General features: G+C 39.4%; 1 protein-coding gene across 1 annotated transcript in view; it reads right to left on the reverse strand.

The window, feature by feature from the left end:
- Positions 1–24,385, reverse strand: part of LOC308321881 (alpha-2-macroglobulin-like) — a gene marked incomplete at both ends in the record, with an annotated part of 42,128 nt that overhangs the window by 14,585 nt on the left and 3,158 nt on the right. Inside the window, 14 exons of the mRNA XM_080772977.1 lie at positions 807–919; positions 2,090–2,239; positions 2,423–2,568; positions 2,711–2,774; positions 3,947–4,105; positions 4,677–4,847; positions 7,155–7,297; positions 8,087–8,291; positions 9,258–9,275; positions 10,054–10,109; positions 10,801–10,954; positions 13,239–13,304; positions 13,689–13,811; positions 14,443–14,504. Of these exons, the coding sequence (XP_080629103.1) occupies positions 807–919; positions 2,090–2,239; positions 2,423–2,568; positions 2,711–2,774; positions 3,947–4,105; positions 4,677–4,847; positions 7,155–7,297; positions 8,087–8,291; positions 9,258–9,275; positions 10,054–10,109; positions 10,801–10,954; positions 13,239–13,304; positions 13,689–13,811; positions 14,443–14,504 (1,630 nt within the window). The remainder of the gene's footprint in view (positions 1–806; positions 920–2,089; positions 2,240–2,422; positions 2,569–2,710; positions 2,775–3,946; positions 4,106–4,676; positions 4,848–7,154; positions 7,298–8,086; positions 8,292–9,257; positions 9,276–10,053; positions 10,110–10,800; positions 10,955–13,238; positions 13,305–13,688; positions 13,812–14,442; positions 14,505–24,385) is intronic.

Raw genomic sequence — 24,385 nt, forward strand, 5'->3', positions numbered from 1 at the left:
ATTAGCAGTATACTGTGGTTACTTGGTTCCAAAAAGTGAAGCCAAGTTTTTTTCAACCGTAAGTCTGTGCCTGGTTTGCTGGGACCAGTTACAACATTACGTCATCGTTGAGAACTGGGACCAGAGTACATGGTGTGTATATGACGTAATGTTGTAACTTGTAACTAGTCCCAGCAAACCAGGCACAGACTTACGGTTGAAGAAAACTTGGCTTCACTTCGAAGAGACCAAGCGAAATGATTACTTGCGCGCTCTGCTTGCGCAAGTAATAAATAGAATTAAAAAACGACAATAAATATGTTAAAAGGCTATATCACAAGGCAAAAGGAGTGAGTCACATGACCAGACCGTCACCTGTCAGTAAGGGTCAGAGGTTGAACTGAGTTCCTAGCATTTTTTTGGGAACGTCAGAGAGAGACGATATTTAGTTAATCTGCACACATTCAAAGGCGCACACACGGTATATATTGTTTATTGTGTAACTGCAGACTTTGTTTGTTAAATTGGTCTCACTAACTAGAGGACTCTCTGCTTCATGTGTACTATGGACTCAACTGAACAAAATGTCTTTGTTTCTTTATTGTAGTTTTCACAGTGTCTTTGGTGACTGTTTGGAGGAGTTGCATGTCAAAATAAAACCAAATTAGACATCTGTGTGACGCGTGGACATTCCATTTAACCTGCGACAGCTACAATGGGTGTGGTCTGGAATCTGTAACTTTGGAAGCGCTTCAAAAATTCACCCAGAATTCAGACAATGATAGCAAACACACTGAAATCAGCTGAATTCATGCTTCTTACTGTACATAATAATGTGTATCTGGATCTTACTTCTCTGATTGTAGTACTCTTTTCCTCTGAACATGATGCAGGCAGGTGTTCTTGTGAGCAAATTTGTTGCCATCCACAGTCCCAGATTCTAGATTAAATTGACACAAAAACATGTCACGGTAAAGTAGAAAGTAGCCGTATACAATGTATTTCAGCGATAACGAAATTAAAAGCAGAAATAATGTATCCTTGACCATTTTACTTTAAATTGAGGCACATATATACGGTATACCTTAAACACAGTGTAGGCGTCCTTGTCATTATCGCGGTGACGTCCAAGTACGTATCTTATTGATCTCACAGGAAAACATGCTTGAGCATCTTCAAGTGTTTGTGGAATAGGGGATGATTTCTTGACTCGCGACAGGGCAAAAATCTGTTCAAAGACAAGAGTTTAGAGCCAAAATCATGATGGTATACAGTAGACCTGTTTGACATGAAGTAGGAGGGCCCGGCTTGGAGCCTGATCAGCCCCTGGATTGGTCCTGTCTGTGGCAGCTCAGGCCTCGCTACCTGGACTATAAAGCTCAGTCTTTGCTTGGACTTTGGGGTGGGAACACTGCTGCGTGTGGCCTTCCCTCCAGCCGGTCTACTTATGTCTTAGGTTGGTTCTTTTGTTAGACAGATGCCTGAACCTCATGTAATGTAAGTCATTCCGTATTCATTCTGGGCTCACAGAGCCATTTTGTTCATCATTCGTTATGCACTTTATAAGTTATCGTGAATTGAGTATTGATAACTCTTTTATGAGCCGTGTTGTTCTTGCATACCTGTTACGGGCAGTAAAACCCCTAGTAGACTTTAGAACAGTTCGTAGCAGCCATGTTAATATTTTCTTGATAGTGTGCCATTTATCTAACACCACATTGATATTTCCAACAGATTCAGATTTTCCACAAATAAAACAACCTTTTTCAACTTCTTTTGAAATATTCAGGAAATAACCCACCTACTGTACCTCCTAGACTCCCTCCCCGGTCAGAGTTCAGTTATTATCGCAGCCAGCGAAAACTAGGAACAGGAACGAAAACTAAGGCCCGGCCGTACCTGGGCCCTAACTGGACGGAGGCCCCGGCGCCTGACCTGTTGTTCCAGCTTCTCGCCTTCAGCGCGTCTTACTGGTCAATACATACTTGCTGTAAGTAAAGCCAGTCTGTTCATGCATTGACTGCCTGCTCCTATACGCACCGGTCCTTGAAGTAAGTGTGAAGAAGGACCTTTTTAACTACCTTGTCTGCATTGAATGGAAGGTACTTACCTTGTCTGCGCCCAGCCGCTTCCCTGGCTCCTTGATGTGAACACTCTGGTCGATGGCACTGACGCCACACAGCGAGCCTGGCATGGCCGACACCTGCAGTGTGTTCTTCTCTCCGGGGATCGCCGTGGATGGAGAGAACTCCAGAACCACCTGACATGTAAAACAAAACATCTCCTTGAATACAGACCTCGACACCTGCAATAAATCATGTTAGCCCCACTCACAAAAAAACCCTTCTCCTGACACCTCATCCTCCACAGTGACCAGACAAGGTTACCGGGATCCCTTGAGATCACATGAACATTAATTGGCACAAAAGAGACCTGAACTGACCTTATTACGGAAGCATTTCTCTGTGGCGAAGTCTGCGCTGTGAGCAATGACTCTCTCACTGGGGAGGACGGTGTACACAAGCACCTGGAGCAATGGAGCCATTTCTGGGGTGACATCCAACCTGAAGGAGATCTCGCCATCGGTGACTGCATGGAAACACACAGCAGTTAGAAGTTTGTCCATGTATCAGCTAGAATGTTTTATTTATATTCCTTTAATCTAAGTGTTATGTATTGGTACATTAGAGATAATCAGTGCTTGTTGTATTTGTTGCTGTTGATTACTTACCTGGAGAATCCAGCACCTGAACGCTTACAAGTCCTTCCTTTATAATAGCTGCTCTGGATAAAATCTATTGACACAGAAAGGACAGAATGAGGAGAGGAGAATGGAAATAAGCTCTCTTATGTAAATGTACATGGTCATGTACAGTATATGCATATTTTGTAAAAAGAACACCCGTGTGAAGTGTGGGGCGCTCTAATCATTGTACATCATCAAGAATGGTGGTCCCTTATTGGCCAAGGGTTCCCACAGACATGCATATGCCGATTTGCTCAGACACTATGGGCTGTATTTTGCGTGTCTTAAGTACCAGGTCTTATTCCCTAACTTGAGTAAACTAAAGACCTGGAGGCGTGATCAATGCTCTTTGGCCACTCAGAATAGCCAAATGGCATTGATCACGCCTCCAGGTCTTTAGTTTACTCAAGTTAGGGAATAAGACCTGGTACTTAAGACACACAAAATACAGCCCTATATGACGTAAATTCTTTGTTCATTGTCAATGTTAATGTTTGTTCAGACAACACAAACATTAGTTCTCCGTTCATTGTCAATGGCATTTTTTGATATACAGGTTTAATGTTTGTTTAAAAAAAGTCATTGACAATAAAGGAAGTTTAATGTTTGTTTTAAAAACGTCATTGACAATAAAGGGAGTTTACATGATCATCATGTTGTAAGATGATAAGAGCGCCCCTCACTTCACACGGGTGTGATTTTTAACGTTTGTTCAGACAACATAAAGCTATAGCTGAGTTAGTACAGTAGACTTATGGTTCATAACATCAGCACAGTGCAAATATAAATTACATTATACACATAGATATACAGCACATATGGCTCAGAACATATTTTTGTTGACTGGTGCACATTCTACAGACAGAGACATATGGTTATCAAAAAGTTATTAAACGGTATTGGATTAACAGACTTCATTTGAATTTTCCAGCAGACTGTGGCATGCCAATTAATTACAAGTGAAACCAGTAATAAACAACAGCATGTATGTTATGTTCTGCCCTGAAGCACTTTGAGTTGCATTTATGTACATGAAAGGTGCTATGCAAATAAAGTTTATTATTATTATGAAAGTGGACACAATGAGGTCACCAGATCAGATCTAAATAGGTAGGCGTAGGTTAGGTTGACACTGCGTGTGTGTGTGTGTGTGTGTGTGTGTGTGTGTGTGTGCGTGCGTGCGTGCGTGCGTGCGTGCGTGCGTGCGTGCGTGCGTCTCACCAGGTACATCAGGTCCACGGGCCCTGCAGTCTCTCCAACTACAGTGTAGTGGACGGTGATGTGGTTTTCTCCATTACAGATCAGTGGGTTCTCCGTCTTCTTCACCTCCAGTGAGCTCACGGTCTTGGTGTCGACGGTGGCCTCCTGGACCAGGGACATCTGATGTTCCGCATTTTGATAGTGCGGTGTTCTGTGTCCATGGTGTTCTATCGCTGGTAGCACGCTAGCCTTTATCACCACAGCAAAAGGTAAAATGAAAAATATGTGATTTATTATAACCAAGTCAAGTCAAGTCAAGTCACCTTTATTTATATAGCACATTTAAAAACAACAGAAGTTGACCCAAAGTGCTTTCCATATTAAAATTACATCATAAAATACAAAATTAAAATAAACGTTTAGCAATACTTCATAGTATAAGAAAAATACAATATAACAACAAAAATGTTTAAAACATTCACAGGACTAGGAGCTGAAGGCAATGGAGAAAAGGTGAGTTTTTAGGGAGGATTTGAAACTGTCGATGGTTGGGCTGGATTTGATATGTAGTGGGAGACTATTCCAGAGTTTGGGGGCAATTACTGAGAAAGCCCGGTCGCCTTTGAATTTTTGGCTCGTTTTGGCTCGTTAAGGTAACCAATGTTTTGTACTTTGTACTTCACTAATTGTGAATGCATGCTCCATGCATGCAGGTGGTTAAAAACAACAAAAAGAAACCCTCAAGACTTACTCTGAGAAAGATCTCTCCTCGGGAAGTGGACGACGTGTCGAATGAGAAACTGGCCACGCCGTCACTGTCAGTGGTGACGTTCACTGTGCTACGCGGTGACCATCTTTTACCTTCAAACATGTACAACATGGTGTCGGGAATGGCCGTGTCATTCAAGTACACGGCTTTGACCTGTCGGAAAAATACAAAGTAACATTATTATACGGAATGCATTATGGTCAGATGCATATATAGAACTGTACTATAGTCTGAAGCAGCTAATTGTGAAACCATTATTATTTGGACTTACTTTTCCTTCAATCACTGATCGGGCCTCATACACCTTGGGTGTTTGAATAAAGGAAAGTCTTCCAATAACATATGAGACAGAGATTCCTTTCCCTTGTTTCTGTGTAGTGCCTGTGGAGAAAAGAACGTCCATGTCATTTAACCCATTTTGGTGGCGGGAGCCCCTTTTGGTGTTAGCATCATGTTATGCTTTAGCTATTGAAAAATCACACCCGTGTGAACTGAGTGGTGCAACTCCCCCCCCACCCCCCCCCCCTCTCTCTCTCTCTCTCATTAGCAGGCAACAGTGCAGCACTTTCCCTCTCTCTGTTTCTGGCAAAACAGCGCCCCCTACTGGTACTCAGTCTTTTACTGGTGCTCATGTGCTCATTAACGTCACATAGGCACATAGGTGAACACGGACATTGCTGTTCCTTGGAGTGGTTGCACCACTCAAAAATCGCAGATCTACAAGCTCATAGCGCACCACCGAGTGGCGCGCTTACGAGCTTGTAGGTCTGCTATTTTTGAAGAATCGTGAAAAGTGACATGAAAGTGTTTGAGAACGACTGACATTCAAGAAAACAGTCAGGATTCAGAAGACATTTGCAGAATCGTTCCCATGCAGGTCAAAATGGTTAGTAATTCAGTGTTAGAAAAATGTCATTATACACTAAACGATGATGAGCCACTGAATCGTATAGTTATTTCTGGAAACGTATCAAAGACTTGCCTGTTCCATCTTCCTCTACTTTAGCATCAAGATGCAGTATTATATCAGTAAGACTTGCCTGTTCCATCTTCCTCTACTTTGGCATTAAGATGCAGTATTATATCAGTAAGACTTGCCTGTTCCATCTTCCTCTACTTTAGCATCAAGATGCAGTATTATATCAGTAAGACTTGCCTGTTCCATCTTCCTCTACTTTAGCATTAAGATGCAGTATTATATCAGTAAGACTTGCCTGTTCCATCTTCCTCTACTTTGGCATCAAGATGCAGTATTATATCAGTAAGACTTGCCTGTTCCATCTTCCTCTACTTTAGCATCAAGATGCAGTATTATATCAGTAAGACTTGCCTGTTCCATCTTCCTCTACTTTAGCATCAAGATGCATGCAGTATTATATCAGTAAGACTTGCCTGTTCCATCTTCCTCTACTTTGGCATTAAGATGCAGCATATCAGTAAGAGCCTTTTGGGCAATCCTGGTAAAGGTTGACATCTTGAAAGTAAAGGTGGCGCAGCCTGTCTTGTCCGTCTGTTCAACAGAGAGAGAGAGAGAGAGAGAGAGAGAGAGAGAGAGAAAACACTCAAAAATGATGAGGTATATTGAAATAAAAGTATAGCACAGTTTTTTTTTCTACTCGGTCTGTGTCTCATAGGAGGGCTGTGGGGCAGTTCAGAAACTCGTCCACCAGTGACATCATCGATGGGGAATCCAAGCCAATACGAACGTCAGGCTTTCCATTCCTGAAAGGTTGCAATACGATAATGGAAGTCATCCTTCTCACGATAATACAATTCTAAATATAACAATCTGCCTAACGATGATGTCACTGGTGGACGTGTTCCTCGACTGCCCACAGCCCTCCTAAGAGACACAGACTGAGTAGATTGTTTTTGTTTTGCTATTTTTTATCATGAACATTAGTGAGGACCAATTACATGAAGATAAGTTGAAAAGTTCGACCCCTGTATCATTCAACATTTATTTATTATTACAAACTAGAATTGTATATTATTACAAACTAGAATTTTATTACAAACTATAATTACTATTACAAACTGTCCAAGTAGGCCAGTGCCCGTTGCAACGATGGAAATGCATCCAGCCAGTTATTATGTCTGTGTCCATTTTATGCCCATATATGGAGTTCTTTGTCATGCATGCCATTGCCCATGAATATGGAGTCTATGCAGATGTCAGAACACCATTGTGATGTCAGAACAGGCCAGCTCCCTATAAGGAGATCTAGGGGTGGTCGGTTGTGATTTGAGCCCTGTCCAGAGGAGTTTGTGCTGGTTCTGGACAATGGTGTGTTACACTGTGACCCTCAGATCTCCATATATGGAGCTGACCTGTTCTGACATTCCATATGTTGATCTGGCCTCATCAAACCCTGTACACTCAAGACACGCTCTATATATGGCCAGTACATAATTGGTGCATTAATGAATTAACATCATGTCCATGCGTCACCTGTTTACTCTCTTTATGACAGGGCGCAACAAGGTCAGCGACACCCGCTGGGTGTTCTGGGGTGATACTAAAGGGGATGCCGATGTTACTCTGTAGAGGTCGGCACAGCTCCACTTCTGCCTTGCCGGGCACAGGCTGTCCATAGGTATACCTGATAACATACAGAGAATAAGACACAGGCTGTCCACTGTATACCTGATAACATAACCCATTTTTGACGGGAACCCATTTTGGTGTTAGCATTATGTTATGCTTTAGCTATAAAAAAAATAGCAGAGCTTGTAGGTCTGCTATCTTTGAAAAATCGAAGAACGACTGACATAGAAACTGTCAGGATGTAGAAGACATTTTCAGAATCTGATCTCAGGTCAGAATGGGATAAGGAGCATATAGGCGCCTACATGTGAAAATGTCTTTGTCTCCTCCATTTATTTCATCCTTTTTACCCATACAATAAAATACAATCTACAAAACATTTACTACTCAAAATACGTATATCTTTGGCCAAATTGGCCATAACTCAATGTTTGATGACCAAAAACTCTCAAGACTTACGTACATACTATATAATATACTATATATTATTATTATATACTATATAAACATGATCAAGAGAAGTTGACGCGTCATTCTATACTTACGTTGCACACACTTCAGCTGTGAATTCCTCTTGATTGATGCCTATCAACTCGGGTGCTTCTACTTTGACATCAAATTTTGGCAAAACTGGGAACAATTTACAGTTGTCATTTATGGAAGAAGGACTGATTTATGATCTACTTTTACTGTGGTTATTTTTTATTTAGAAATATGTTAAAATACGGGGTAAAAAAAAAAACATATCTCTTCTCCTGGCCAGTCCCCTTGGATAATAATTGTAATATTGTTGTAGCATACAGTACATGCATACCGTTTGGCCACTCTGAATAAGAAATCTTACCGTATTTCTCCACCTTGAAGTGATGATATATTTCCCAGTCGCTATCTCGAACGTGCTGATGACAGGCCGTCAGAGGAGCACAGAAGAACAGAAGAACCTTGTAGTTTCCTTCACGGGCCTCTGGGTTCAGAGAGTAAGAAAGCTGCAGAATCTTTCCATGGGCTGTTTGGTTCACCCACTGTCCAATCCGGTTGTGACTAGCATCCTGTTCAAACATACATGTTGGAGAGGAGAGGAGAGGAGAGGAGAGGAGAGGAGAGGAGAGGAGAGGAGGGTGTTCATAACCCCAAGATTAAGTCAATTAAGAGAGTGTCTTTTTTTAATCACAATTTTTTGTCTTGGCTAGATTTACTGTCAGGGCCCTGCAGGCCTGTGAGCATTTGTGCAAAGTGCTTCTTTAGTAGGAGACAGTTACACCAGCTTCATCTGCAAACAGTATATAGGCATTTGACTTCTGTGTCCGCTAGCGGGATGCCTGGTGTTGTTGACCGTTCTATGGGTTAATTGGACACTTTGACTCAGGCTGCATCCCCGCCTAACTCTTTTCACCTCGGCTTTGGTGAAAGAAGTCTGTGTGTTGTTTGTGTACATTGATTTTATGATGTGAGTTTCCCCCCAATGCCACTTTCCATATGCCTCAAGTCGACAAAGCAGGAGAACAGTGAAAATGTGGTCTGTTTGGTAGGAAGACAAACTGTGATTTGCTCAGGACATTATTTTCTGTGAGGAAATGTAAGATTCTCTGAATTATTTTCTGTGAGGAAATGTTAGATTGTCTGAATTATCTGAATTATTTTCTGTGAGGAAATGTTAGATTGTCTGAATTATCTGAATTATTTTCTTTGTGGAAATGTTAGATTGTCTGATCTCTGAATTATTTTCTGTGAGGAAATGTAAGATTCTCTGAATTATCTGAATTATTTTCTGTGAGGAAATGTTAGATTCTCTGAATTCTCTGAATTATTTTCTGTGAGGAAATTTAAGATTGTCTGAATTATCTGAATTATTTTCTGTGAGGAAATTTAAGATTGTCTGAATACACTGTAGAAAAAACTATTCCCAGGTGCCTTTAACGTGCTGTAACATTCACTATTCATTCACTGTGTGGATCTGAACATCAAGTTAAATGTGTTGTAGATAGTGTTACTGTACGCAATACAGTGAGTCTTACCTCCAGTTCAACATTGTACTGCAAGAAGAAAAAACAAACAAAAAGGACATCTGTTAAACAGGAAACCATTCTCTGATTCATAGTCTCACTATATACAACCAAAGCACTCAAAGGACATGAAGGAGTCCACATTCACAGTCTGACTGATTAAGTTTCATAGTAACTTTTCTTTGCTTGTTGTAGACTATATTTAAACTAAAAGCACCTTTTTGTCATCTACAAACCCCTAAAACATTTATGTTATGCACACGTATAAGACCTTCAACAGAGAGGCTCCACATTGAGCTGTTTGTCCAGCCTGGTTAAACACAAGAGGCATGTCAAAGAGCACATATGCACTGCTGCAGGTTTGGTTCATCTGCCATTACTGTCTTATACTGTAAGTTATCATAGAATAGAATAGACTTTTATTTGTCATTGCACACAAAGCATACACTGAGCATACAACGAAATTTCTCTGGAGCTCCCACATAACCGTAGTACATAAAAACACTAACATAACACATAACGTACAACACAGCTTTATGATCACCGAGTCTTAGCCACTCCAAACATCTATAAAGTTACATTTACAGTACCAACGTAATCAAATAGTGGCTATAATCTTCTTTGTGTTGTTCCATGATAAAAGAAAAATATATATTTCACCCAAAAATGAACAAAAACTAATGAAAAAGTATATCCGACAACATATTTGACTGTGGAAATCTATTTTCAAACACATTGAACCATATTACATGTATTTCTTCTCTGTATTCTCTAGGTATATTGTGGATATTAAGTAGATATGACTCACCAACCCTGCATCGACAGGTGTGAACTTGCTGTCCATGGTAACAACTCTGAATTTCACTGCAATAAATAAATTAGATTAGTTAAAGATCATCTACGACACACTAAGGAATCAATAGGAACGGCATTAATAAATGGAATTGACTGTTGTTGTCGACTCAGAACCGATGGTTTCTGTAACCCTTCCATTATTTAATTTATTTGACATCTAAGATTGTCATTGAATTAAATGTTAAGCAGTGTTGTTTTTGGCAGCAAATTTCTATTTTAGTTTTGGTCATAGTCTCTTGAATAGTTTTCACTTAGTTTTAGTCACATTTTAGTCACCTGGAATGTTCTAGTGTTTAGTCTAGTTTTAGTCGACTAAATGTCATACGATTTTAGTCGACTAAATCTACAGTTGATTTAGTCGACTAAAATGTATTTTGGCGGGTCTTGATGCCGTCGTAATGAGTGTTTTTACACTTGCTGAAAATAGCCGATCTACAAGCTCACAACGCGTTGCGTCGCGGCGCGTTGTGAGCTTGTAGATCAGCTATTTTCAGCATGCAACCAAGTGTAAAATGACTTATACTGGATCTCTTGTCCACTAGTCCCTTCCTAACATTCTTTGTCTAGTTTTTATTTGTCGACGAAATTGTCAGTATATTTAGTCTTAGTTTTAGTCAACGAAAACAACACTGATGTTAAGCCTATCCTTTCATTCATGTTATAAATAATAAAGATGTCATATTAACAAAGACAGTGTTACCCGTTTGTCCAGGGAGGTAGATTGGTTTATCTGTCTGGATGAAGGTCATGGGTTTGTAGGATTTGAACCTGATTTTCCTGACTTCTCTGGATAGGAATGTTTGTCCTTTCACCACCACCTCCACACTCCAGATCCGATTCTCTTCTGCTGGAGCCTGCAGTGATGGATACAGAAGTCACATAAAGATTGACACCTCAAAAATCTCTCTGAGAAGTCATCGCTCACGTTGCAAAAATCCACCGATATTGAACTATTTGAAACGTGACAAATTGCAGAAGTGATGCATTATACAAAGAGTTATCATTTATTTTTGAACAAAAGTGACCTGGAATAGTCCACATTCGAAGAACGGTGTGTCGCAGGTCTTCTGGAAGATTGTTCTGTTCGTTTCCTGAGAGACCAGCACAATGGTCATGGTCGAAGTCTCGTTGGGTTTTTTAAAATCCACACAGAACTTGGCCTCAGAACCCGCCTCCATTACTGCAGGAATGGCTACCATGTATTGCCTAAAATTGTAAAAAAAAAAATATATATATATATATTATATATATATATATTATATACAAACATGTTCATGGATTTACTGATTATCTGTTACAGTAAATGCCTAAATTGTAATGTTAAATAAATGCTAATACATACTGTTTTTAATAAGAATATCCAACCCAGTGATACTGCAGACCTACATTTTAACAGGCTGTTATTGTTTTAAAGCTATGAGTAGTGGAGCTCTATGTATACTTACGGTCCTGCTGCTACTTGACTGATACAAATCCAGGTTAAACAGGCAGCTAAAATCCATGTCCACGTCTTAACGCTAGAGAAAGCCATGACTACTGAGGGGGGACAGACTCAGTGATCATCTCTATTAAATAGATACTGTTACACCCGCCCCCCCCCCCCCTCCCCCCACACACAGGGGGAAGGGACAAGGTGCAATAAACTCCTGTCTATGCATTGCGTCAACGTGCGTAAAATGGAGACTGTGATGATATGAGAAAATTTGCTTAATTGACTATTCATGTCTGTGTTGTATTGATCCGTCTTGATCACTGCAGAGTTTGCCTAGTAATGCCTATAGACTACACACAGCTTTCCCAGGGTGCTGTTCTTGCATTCTCAATACAGAGCCCGCCAGGACCTGTTGTTCTCCGGTTTGCAACTTGCCTCATAATTATTCTTTAAGTAAATAACGTCTACTCTTTCAAGAACGTTGCCTCATTGAACTAACCCACAAACACAAGATATTACACCCCTGCTGCTGCAGCCAGCCAGACAGCCAGCCACACATAAAACATCATGTGACAAACAAAAACACATAACAGAGACACAACATTACACAAGTGTACATCGTGTGGTTAATCTGACCTTTCTACTGTTTCTAACACTACTGTTTCAGAGCCTCGCTCAACATTTTAGTTGACGACTTTTTAAACCTGATGTACTTCCACTTTGGTTCTTTGTACCTTCTTCTCCCAGAGGGCAGAAGTACAAACTCTCCATTTAAAACATGGGTAACATCACTGACCCTGTGGCTCAGGGGTATAGAGTCACCGGATGGCAACTGCAAGGTTCCCAGTTCGAACCCTGTGGGCTCCCTCAGAGTTAGCGTCGAAGTGTCCTTGAGCAAGACTCTGAACCCCTAATTGCTCCCGATGTGCTGGTTGGTGCCCTCACTGCCCTGCATGGTTTCCTCCGGCATCGGTGTGTGAATGAATGGGTGAATGTAATGCACAATCTCTGGGGCCAGTTTCGACTTGCAGCCGTCCGTACTCCGTAGGTGCCCTTTGAGAGCTGTTTTGAAGTAGTCATGGGATTTGCATGTCTTAATGACTGTTGTTAGGGCGTTCCACATTTTGGTGGCATAGGAGTGAAAATAATTTAGTCCCTTGTTTGTGCCGAATATGGGTTGCACATGGTTTGTTGCACTCCCTCTGGTGTTGTGGGTGTGGACTTCGTTGACATTCATTTAGACAGGTACATGGGTATCTTGGTGGTGTATCGAATCGTGTGGACCAGACCCATTGCAAGATGCTGTACTCTGTCGTCGACCCTAAGCCATTCCAGCCTGTCAAAGTGGGCAGGGGTGAGGTGGGTTCGGGGGGTGAGGCCAAGTAGGAGCCTGACCAGTTTGTTTTGGGAGGTCTGGAGCCTTGTTTTAAGGGCCTTTGAGGTGCTGTGGTACCAAGAGGTGCATGCATAGTCGAAGAAACCTTGTACAAGGGATAGGGTCTTCAAGGTGTTTTTGTTGACCAGTGAGGAGATCCTGTAAACAGGAATCTTGTTATTTGGTTGACATTTTTGATTACGTTGGTGGCCATTTTATCACCGGAAAGATTAGCCTCCAGGATGGAACCTATAGATAATTTCATCTTTTCGTGTGAGGTGGTCTTATTTGTATTAAACATAATGTGTTGTTGTGTGAACTGGTCTCTCACCTCTTTGAAATACATAATGACGTGGTCATCCTTCTGCTCTACACGATCCACCACCAGCGCCCCTTTCTGTGAAGAAACCATCAAATTGATCTGGTTATCTGTGAACTCTGTAACTCAAATCTACAAAATAAAAGTTTCTCACTCGGGCAATAAATGTTTACAATAACTCACCCTTTTCAAAGACTCTGGGTCTGGGATGAATCCAGAAAGCATCGTTACATCAACCAACACCATGTTTGTTGTGGCTTCATTTCTAGTATCATTCATTTATATCTGAAAATATATTTTACATTATTTACAAGAATTCACAAAAGCTATTTCCAATATCGTTGGTATTTGGTAGCATATATTTAATTTATTTTTTCATGTTTAGTGTGGATTTCATTTTTCTGTGCGGCACATTGAGTTTATTGTGTCATTCACATGTCTGTCTCTACAGGTGATCCTTACAGGCTTTGTAGTTTCAGAGTCATTGTCCGTGTCAGAGAGTTGCTGCTGCAGCCTGTGTGGTGTGACCTTGATGGACAAACTGATTTCCTCAACTGGTGTCGGGATGTTGTAGTTAAGAGACATCTGAGGAAACAGAAGAGGAATTTAATTTCTACAATTATGAAGAGTAAAGAGCCCTTTTCTTACATCATTACAACTACATGGCATGGCGAATACGTTCAGGGTAAGTAGGCCTACTGTATTTACCCACTGCACACAACATGAAGTGGAAACCGGTCCGAGCTACACTTCCCAACCATCTGTCCATTGTACCAAGACATCAGAGACACATTACACATACATCACAGATTACAACCACACACGGAGATTTTGAAAACATGACCAATGACAAAAAACTCCCATATCTGCTGGGCGAAGTACAACAATGTGCAAACACAGCAGCAAGATTCGTGAGTTGCTGTGATAGGAGAAGGATATCAAACGGAACACAACCACTAATCATTGTGTATATTCCTGCACTGTACCTGCATCCAGTGATCTTGGTACATATAGAAATTGATCTATTGAAGATTCTGACTTTCAAATGTACATAATCTTTGTTTTGATTGTATTGATGTATTGTGCTTTGGCAATGTAAACGTATGTTTTCTCATGCCAATAAAGCCCTTTGAATTGAATTGAATTGTATTTATAGAACAGATAGGAGCTGACCTGAGCTGAGACACATGCAGTGCCCTTAACTTGCAGGCTGTACTTCTGTCACGTCCTGCAGTGCGGCAGCGCCCTCTCCTGGTGAAGCAGTCTGTTGCTCTGATCCTTTGTGGATCAGAGCAACAGTCAAAGTTACCAATACAAGTCGTCAACCCTAAGCCATTCCAGCCTGTCAAAGTGGGCAGGGGTGACCACACTTGGAAAATAACATGGCAGACATGTTTGGTAGTTGGATGGAGAGAGGATGAAATGAGTGCTTGTATCATGTCTACTGTATAATGTTTTAAGACTGGACCTATGTACGACGTGCAGTAGCCTACTGCAGGCTACAATTTACGCTTATAGAACAAGATATCCAAGTCAGCACGCGTTCAAATCAAATCCAGTGATACTGCACACGTACATTTTACATGCTGTTATAATTTTTCAAGCTGTGAGTTAGCTAGCCCTGAAACATGACTGCCATGATGATTATCATGACAGTCATGACGAATCTTCACCCTATTTTTGGCACTTGCTGCATTTACAAACTTTCCGTATATATAAACATTCAGATTTCAAATATAAAGTACTCACATTTTGTCTCACGGGTGTTAGCTAGTAGCAGCCCAATCGCTAGCACTGCTGCATTCCGCGTTCTTTAATAAAAAGTATTTTTGTCCGGTCATTTCTGTGTTTTGCCCGTTTTTGCCTTCAACTTCCGCCTTTCGGTTTCAACTGCACCTCAGCGCCCCTGTCGGTTGTCACTTGCAATGATTTTCAATGCCCAAAGGAAGAAGATAAATCTGGCCGTCTGCCACGTCTACAATTTATGTTTTGTCAATGGAGGCAGGAGCGCAAACAAACAGCACAGAAAACAAAGTGAAGAACTTACAAATAGCAATCTTGCTACTTTTCATTCAATTGTGTAAGTGTAATCGATTTATTTAATGTTGTATTGTAGTTTAGGCCTGTTTTGACTTACTTGGCTTACATTTATTTGATAGAGTTTTCCATTAAGATGTAGATGTGTGGATGGGGTGTATAATTTTTTCACTACTTTCAATTGTACATTTCTGCATATGTTTTAGGTTATATGATCCGTTTGTTGGTTTGTCTAATGTTTCAGTAGTTTTTACTTTCCTTAGTTTTTTTGTTTATAGATCTATTATAGATTGTTTGATTTATTATTCTTTCAGTTAGTGTGTTTTTTCAGCTTATTAGCCTACAGTTATTGAAAAGTTATTGATTACCGTATTGTTGTAGGTTATAGGCTTAAGTAATGATAAGTTAGTAGGCCTACTCTTTATTTTCTTTAATAGTTTGATCCATTTAATACTTTTGGCTAATTTTTTTTTTTGTTGAAAGTCTATGTATGACACTGTAGTTGCTGTTATTTATTTTTTGTATAAGACCTTATACCCGAGGGTTATATTAATGTTGTCATTTTATTTGTTTGTATTGAAGGACAATTTTATGACTGACAATGTTTTTGTATTTGTTTTTGTTTTTGATGATGAATAATAATAAGGCAGACAGACTATTGGCTCATGCAGAACATGAGTCAAGACATGACAGGCTACCTTATTAGGAGTTACTTTAGTTATTTTAGTTGGATCCCTGATAGGGCTCGGAAATAATATCAGCATCGTTATATATGAGACTAGATATGGTCCGGGATGATATGGTAAGTGTTGTCTTTTCCTGGTTTTAATCATTTTATATTTTCAGAAATGGTCAAAAATAGCAAAAAATGGCAGATCTACACACAATGTGTCGTTTTTAGATCTTTTTGAAAGGTATGTTTTTTATGTTCTTGAAAAAAGGTATTTTCGTTTTTTATGTTCTTTAAATTCTTCAATGTCATCGTCACCATATCTGTTAAAAAAACGAGAATTTTTTTTTGTGATATTTGATTTTGTCCAGACACATTCACTGTGACAGGTTACTGCTCAGTTTGGCACATTGCCTTATATTGATGTCATTTTGCAACCAAAATGACATTATGAAATAGAAGATTTGTGTCTGCGTAAAGGACTACGCCTCTGACTACTAACATTACTCACAGGAGACGCTGGCTGTGACAATATGCTACTTTTTAAGTTTTCATTTTTGTGAAGGATATACTGTAGCATGTGAAAAATCCTCTTGTCAGTCAGTCTGAGATTATGAAAAGTGCCTCACGTTTCTCCACACAGTGACTTTTACCATTTGGTTCCATTCGTACACTGAGTATTTTACTATGCATTGATGACATTCAACTAGTGTTCAAGTAGGACCAAATATAAAGCAGATACTGTAAAAAATAAAAATAAAGAAAAAATGTAAATAAACATTACATACATAACATTTGTAACACATGGTGTGAACATTTATGACATCACATTTATGACAATCAACCATCCAACCCTCTGGAAATGTCATTCTAACTTTTATTTAGCCCATGTGTTGGTGTTTTTGAGTTATCAATGTTAATTTTGGATTAATTTTCTGAAACCAGTACATTGCCGTTTAATGCATATTATTTGTAAACTGAATTAATTTCAGGACATGTAAAAGTATTTTGGAACAAACTCAACGTTTGTAAAAAAAAAATACAAGCCAACTGTTGAATATATAAAAATAAAACACCTCCTTTAATGTCCCATTCCTAATAGTATGATCATTAGTAAGAACTCTGGCTGGATGTGATCCTGGGAGCCGCACCTGTGTTCTGGTCCTCTTGATTGAGCCGAGCAGGACCTAGAAACCTGGCTCCTGCTCAGCTCAATCAACAAGACCAGAACACACACTCGTTACTTTCCAATTTCCGCAATTTCAAATTGCCGCAATTTCCGCAATTTTCAATTGCCGCAATTTACAATTTCCGCAATTTTCAATTTCCACAATTTCCGCAAATTTCCAATTTCCGCAATTTTCAATTTCCAAATTTCCGCAATTTCAAATTTCCGCAATTTCCGCAATTTTCAATTGCCGCAATTTCCGCAATTCCCGCAATTTCCGCTTTTTCAATTTCCAAATTTCCGCAATTTCAAATTTCAGCAATTTCAAATTTCAGCAATTTCCGCAATTTCAAATTTCCGCAATTTCCGCAATTTCCGCAATTTCCGCAATTTTCAATTTCCACAATTTCCGCAATTTCCAATTTCCGCAATTTTCAATTTCCAATTTTCCCGCAATAATTCCGCAATTCCTCCGCAATTTTCCGCAATTTTTTAAAATAAAACAAAAAAAAGATGGGCTATAACCCATTGTTTTTTCCGCAATTTTTCCGAATACTAAGAAATTTCTCCGCAACACTCCGCAACTCCTCCGCAATACTCCACCAATTTTTTCTTTTTTTAAACACTCCGCAATTTGCTAATGTTTCTCATCCTCCGCAACACCGCAAATTTTTTCGGTAAATACAACACATTGAGCAGGGCACTGCAGGGAGTTGAACCCCGTTCCGGTAAACCAGAAGTACCAGTACCAGTGCCTTAGCTTTTGTGTATTCAACTATTTGGGTAACATGTGAGCTTTATCCTCTAATGGGCCTGGATTTTTTTCCAAAATTTCAAAAAACATGGGCTATTTTTATTTTTTAAATTATTTTTAAAATCCTCAAAAATGATGAAAAACGGCGTGCTATAGTATGCCGTATGTGCTACAGTATGCCGTACGATATGGGCTATAGCCCATGGTCCAAAATGATGAGAAACGAGGATAACCTTTATTTTCAAAATTTCAAAAAACATGGGCTATAACCCATCGTTTTTTTCATTTTGTCATTTTTGTCAAATCGTCAAAAATGATGAAAAACGGCGTGCTATAGTATGCCGTTGTTACGAAACGGTTCAAGTCTAGGGGTTTTACTGCCCGTAACATGTATGAAAGAACAACACGGCTCATAAAAGAGTATTGGCTTTAATACTCAATTCAGAATAAATAACAAAGTGGCTTAGTGCATGACAAAATGGCGGACAGAATGATAAACAGAATAGAATGTAGAATATATAGAATGACTTGCATGATGGATGAACAAACGACACAACCTAACACACAGACAAATGGAACTACAACTAAACCTGACATGAAACACATAAGCAGTCGGCTGGAGGGAAGGCCACACGCTGAAGTGCTCCCACACCACACGCAGCAGTGTTCCCACCCCGAAGTCCAGACAGAGAGTGAGTTTTATAGTCCAGGAAGCAAGGCCTGAGCTGCCACAGGACCAATCCGAGGGCTGATCAGGCTCCAAGCCAGGCCCTCCTCAGGACGGCAACACATTAGGGACAATAATGCTCAGCACCTGCAGGGGACAGAAGCAACAACCAGTACCAGGCAACATAATAGGCGCTCCTCCTATAACCTAGTACCTGCTAAACAAGCATACTAATAAATATATAGAGATATGATAGCATCAGCTCTATATATATTAAATAATCATTAATCAAACATAATCAAAACAGCCAACAGCTGTCACAGCCGTACCATATGGGCTATAGCCCATGGTCCAAAATGATGAGAAACGAGGATAACTTTTTTTTTCAAAATTTCAAAAAACATGGGCTATAACCCATCGTTTTTTTCATTTTGTCATTTTTGTCAAATCCTCAAAAATGATGAAAAACGGCGTGCTATAGTATGCCGTACCATATGGGCTATAGCCCATGGTCCAAAATGATGAGAAACGAGGATAACCTTTTTTTTCAAAATTTCAAAAAACATGGGCTATAACCCATCGTTTTTTTCATTTTGTCATTTTTGTCAAATCGTCAAAAATGATGAAAAACGGCGTGCTATAGTATGCCGTACCATATGGGCTATAGCCCATGGTCCAAAATGATGAGAAACGAGGATAACTCTTTTTTTTCAAAATTTCAAAAAACATGGGCTATAACCCATCGTTTTTTTCATTTTGTCATTTTTGTCAAATCGTCAAAAATGATGAAAAACGGCGTGCTATAGTATGCCGTACCATATGGGCTATAACCCATGGTCCAAAATGATGAGAAACGAGGATAACTTTTTTTTTTCAAAATTTCAAAAAACATGGGCTATAACCCATGGTTTTTTTCATTTTGTCATTTTTGTCAAATCCTCAAAAATGATGAAAAACGGCATGCTATAGTATGCCGTACCATATGGGCTATAGCCCATGGTCCAAAATGATGAGAAACGAGGATAACCTTTTTTTTCAAAATTTCAAAAAACATGGGCTATAACCCATCGTTTTTTTCATTTTTGTCAAATCATCAAAAATGATGAAAAACGGCGTGCTATAGTATGCCGTACCATATGGGCTATAGCCCATGGTCCAAAATGATGAGAAACGAGGATAACTTTTTTTTTTCAAAATTTCAAAAAACATGGGCTATAACCCATCGTTTTTTTCATTTTGTCATTTTTGTCAAATCGTCAAAAATGATGAAAAACGGCATGCTATAGTATGCCGTACCATATGGGCTAAAGCCCATGGTCCAAAATGATGAGAAACGAGGATAACCTTTTTTTCAAAATTTCAAAAAACATGGGCTATAACCCATCGTTTTTTTCATTTTTGTCAAATCATCAAAAATGATGAAAAACGGCGTGCTATAGTATGCCGTACCATATGGGCTATAGCCCATGGTCCAAAATGATGAGAAACGAGGATAACTTTTTTTTTCAAAATTTTAAAAAACATGGGCTATAACCCATCGTTTTTTTCATTTTGTCATTTTTGTCAAATCGTCAAAAATGATGAAAAACGGCGTGCTATAGTATGCCGTACCATATGGGCTATAACCCATGGTCCAAAATGATGAGAAACGAGGATAACTTTTTTTTTCAAAATTTCAAAAAACATGGGCTATAACCCATCGTTTTTTTCATTTTGTCATTTTTATCAAATCGTCAAAAATGATGAAAAACGGCGTGCTATAGTATGCCGTACCATATGGGCTATAACCCATGGTCCAAAATGATGAGAAACGAGGATAACTTTTTTTTTCAAAATTTCAAAAAACATGGGCTATAACCCATCGTTTTTTTCATTTCGTCATTTTTGTCAAATCGTCAAAAATGATGAAAAACGGCGTGCTATAGTATGCCGTACCATATGGGCTATAGCCCATGGTCCAAAATGATGAGAAACGAGGATAACTTTTTTTTTTCAAAATTTCAAAAAACATGGGCTATAACCCATCGTTTTTTTCATTTTGTCATTTTTGTCAAATCCTCAAAAATGATGAAAAACGGCATGCTATAGTATGCCGTACCATATGGGCTATAGCCCATGGTCCAAAATGATGAGAAACGAGGATAACCTTTTTTTCAAAATTTCAAAAAACATGGGCTATAACCCATCGTTTTTTTCATTTTTGTCAAATCATCAAAAATGATGAAAAACGGCGTGCTATAGTATGCCGTACCATATGGGCTATAGCCCATGGTCCAAAATGATGAGAAACGAGGATAACTTTTTTTTTCAAAATTTTAAAAAACATGGGCTATAACCCATCGTTTTTTTCATTTTGTCATTTTTGTCAAATCGTCAAAAATGATGAAAAACGGCGTGCTATAGTATGCCGTACCATATGGGCTATAACCCATGGTCCAAAATGATGAGAAACGAGGATAACTTTTTTTTTCAAAATTTCAAAAAACATGGGCTATAACCCATCGTTTTTTTCATTTTGTCATTTTTATCAAATCGTCAAAAATGATGAAAAACGGCGTGCTATAGTATGCCGTACCATATGGGCTATAACCCATGGTCCAAAATGATGAGAAACGAGGATAACTTTTTTTTTCAAAATTTTAAAAAACATGGGCTATAACCCATCGTTTTTTTCATTTTGTCATTTTTGTCAAATCGTCAAAAATGATGAAAAACGGCGTGCTATAGTATGCCGTACCATATGGGCTATAACCCATGGTCCAAAATGATGAGAAACGAGGATAACTTTTTTTTTCAAAATTTCAAAAAACATGGGCTATAACCCATCGTTTTTTTCATTTTGTCATTTTTATCAAATCGTCAAAAATGATGAAAAACGGCGTGCTATAGTATGCCGTACCATATGGGCTATAACCCATGGTCCAAAATGATGAGAAACGAGGATAACTTTTTTTTTCAAAATTTCAAAAAACATGGGCTATAACCCATCGTTTTTTTCATTTCGTCATTTTTGTCAAATCGTCAAAAATGATGAAAAACGGCGTGCTATAGTATGCCGTACCATATGGGCTATAGCCCATGGTCCAAAATGATGAGAAACGAGGATAACTTTTTTTTTTCAAAATTTCAAAAAACATGGGCTATAACCCATCGTTTTTTTCATTTTGTCATTTTTGTCAAATCCTCAAAAATGATGAAAAACGGCATGCTATAGTATGCCGTACCATATGGGCTATAGCCCATGGTCCAAAATGATGAGAAACGAGGATAACCTTTTTTTCAAAATTTCAAAAAACATGGGCTATAACCCATCGTTTTTTTCATTTTTGTCAAATCATCAAAAATGATGAAAAACGGCGTGCTATAGTATGCCGTACCATATGGGCTATAGCCCATGGTCCAAAATGATGAGAAACGAGGATAACTTTTTTTTTCAAAATTTTAAAAAACATGGGCTATAACCCATCGTTTTTTTCATTTTGTCATTTTTGTCAAATCGTCAAAAATGATGAAAAACGACGTGCTATAGTATGCCGTACCATATGGGCTATAACCCATGGTCCAAAATGATGAGAAACGAGGATAACTTTTTTTTTCAAAATTTCAAAAAACATGGGCTATAACCCATCGTTTTTTTCATTTTGTCATTTTTATCAAATCGTCAAAAATGATGAAAAACGGCGTGCTATAGTATGCCGTACCATATGGGCTATAACCCATGGTCCAAAATGATGAGAAACGAGGATAACTTTTTTTTTCAAAATTTCAAAAAACATGGGCTATAACCCATCGTTTTTTTTCATTTTTGTCAAATCATCAAAAATGATGAAAAACGGCGTGCTATAGTATGCCGTACCATATGGGCTATAGCCCATGGTCCAAAATGATGAGAAACGAGGATAACTTTTTTTTTCAAAATTTCAAAAAACATGGGCTATAACCCATCGGTTTTTTTATTTTGTCATTTTTGTCAAATCGTCAAAAATGATGAAAAACGGCGTGCTATAGTATGCCGTACCATATGGGCTATAGCCCATGGTCCAAAATGATGAGAAACGAGGATAACTTTTTTTTTTCAAAATTTCAAAAAACATGGGCTATAACCCATCGTTTTTTTTCATTTTGTCATTTTTGTCAAATTGTCAAAAATGATGAAAAACGGCGTGCTATAGTATGCCGTACCATATGGGCTATAGCCCATGGTCCAAAATGATGAGAAACGAGGATAACTTTTTTTTTTCAAAATTTCAAAAAACATGGGCTATAACCCATCGTTTTTTTTCATTTTGTCATTTTTGTCAAATCGTCAAAAATGATGAAAAACGGCGTGCTATAGTATGCAAAAAAAGAACTGAGCATCACAAACTCTCCAAAAAAGAACACCTGGAGAACACAAAATCCACGGTCAACACCCACAATAACATCCTGTGAAAACTAGTGAACTCCAAGTGGGACGCAGACCCACAAACAATCAGTGCAACTGCCATGGCCCTGTATTTCTCTACAGCAGAGTATGCCTGCTCAAGCTGGAGCCGATCACGTCACACCAAATTGGTCGACACAGCCCTAAATAACAACTCCTTTCGTGGCTGTTTAAATTCGAGGGTCGCCTCTCGAACGGAACAGTTTAACGTCATGCCCAGGACGAAAAGATATAGAGAACACCAACATGAAAAATAACAGTATATAGCGTTGTCTATATAGCGCGCCGCTCAATGACCTGAGACCATGGACCAATGAACCATGTAAATACAACACATTGAGCAGGGCACTGCAGGGAGTTGAACCCCGTTCCGGTAAACCAGAAGTCCGACACCAGTGCCTTAGTTTTTGTGTTGTTAATTTACAGGTCCAGGTGTGCATACACATGTGCGCCTGTGCGTGTGTAGGTCCATATGTGCATTTGTGTGTGCACGCTTCAATGACCACTGTTGGACCCCATGGAGATCAAGGACCTCTGGGAGCCACCCATAGTTCACAACGGTCACAGCGAACTCTGTTGCATCACAACTGGTGGCCAACAGTCGTAACCAACACCGCCGCCGACCCACAGGAGAATACCATCGCACAGTGGTATCAGACCAACCACAATCAGCCAACCCTCAAACCAAACCCTTCGACCTAGAAGAACTCGGAATTGCAATGGGAAAGTTGAAACCCGGAAAAGCAGCAGGGATTGATGACATACTGGCAGAAATTATACAGCACCTGGAACCTAACGCAAAGACCTGGCTCGTGGGGATGCTGAACACATGCATGGCACAGTAAACCATCCCTTCTGTCTGGAAAAAGGCCAAAGTGGTTGCAATCCACAAACCTGGCAAAGACCCATCATCCCCAAAGAGCTACCGACCCATGTCCCTCCTTTGCATCACCTACAAGCTCTATGAGAGGCTGCTACCCTCTACAACAGTGGTTCCCAAACCCTCTCTTGTCAAGGATTTACACTTTATTAGCCCGTGGAACCTAACCCTAAACCCAACCCGGCTATAATCCATGGTAAAAAATGATGAAGTGATTTTGTCTTTTTTACAAATCCCCGTTTTTACAGGCCATGGTCTCGGAGTGATTTGTCTTTTTTTCAAATCCTCAAATTATGAAAAACAGCATGCTACAGTACCCTAACCCTAACCCTTGATCGTAGGAGATAGTAATGTAGGACTCTACAGATCAAGTGCTATCCAGTCATAAAGTTTTAACACTTGAAGAAACTACTACAGAAAACACTGCATCCTATCTGTAGGAATGAACAATCGACAGCAGGGGAAAACAGAAACAGGACGGAAGACAATGAGGGCAGACACAAGTGTGGCCTACATGGGTCACATATAATTCGCCCAGCTGGTACCCACTTAAGGCCCAA

This window comes from Protomyctophum bolini (genome assembly GCF_963924005.1).
Source record: "Protomyctophum bolini genome assembly, chromosome: 9".
Taxonomy (NCBI): domain Eukaryota; kingdom Metazoa; phylum Chordata; class Actinopteri; order Myctophiformes; family Myctophidae; genus Protomyctophum; species Protomyctophum bolini.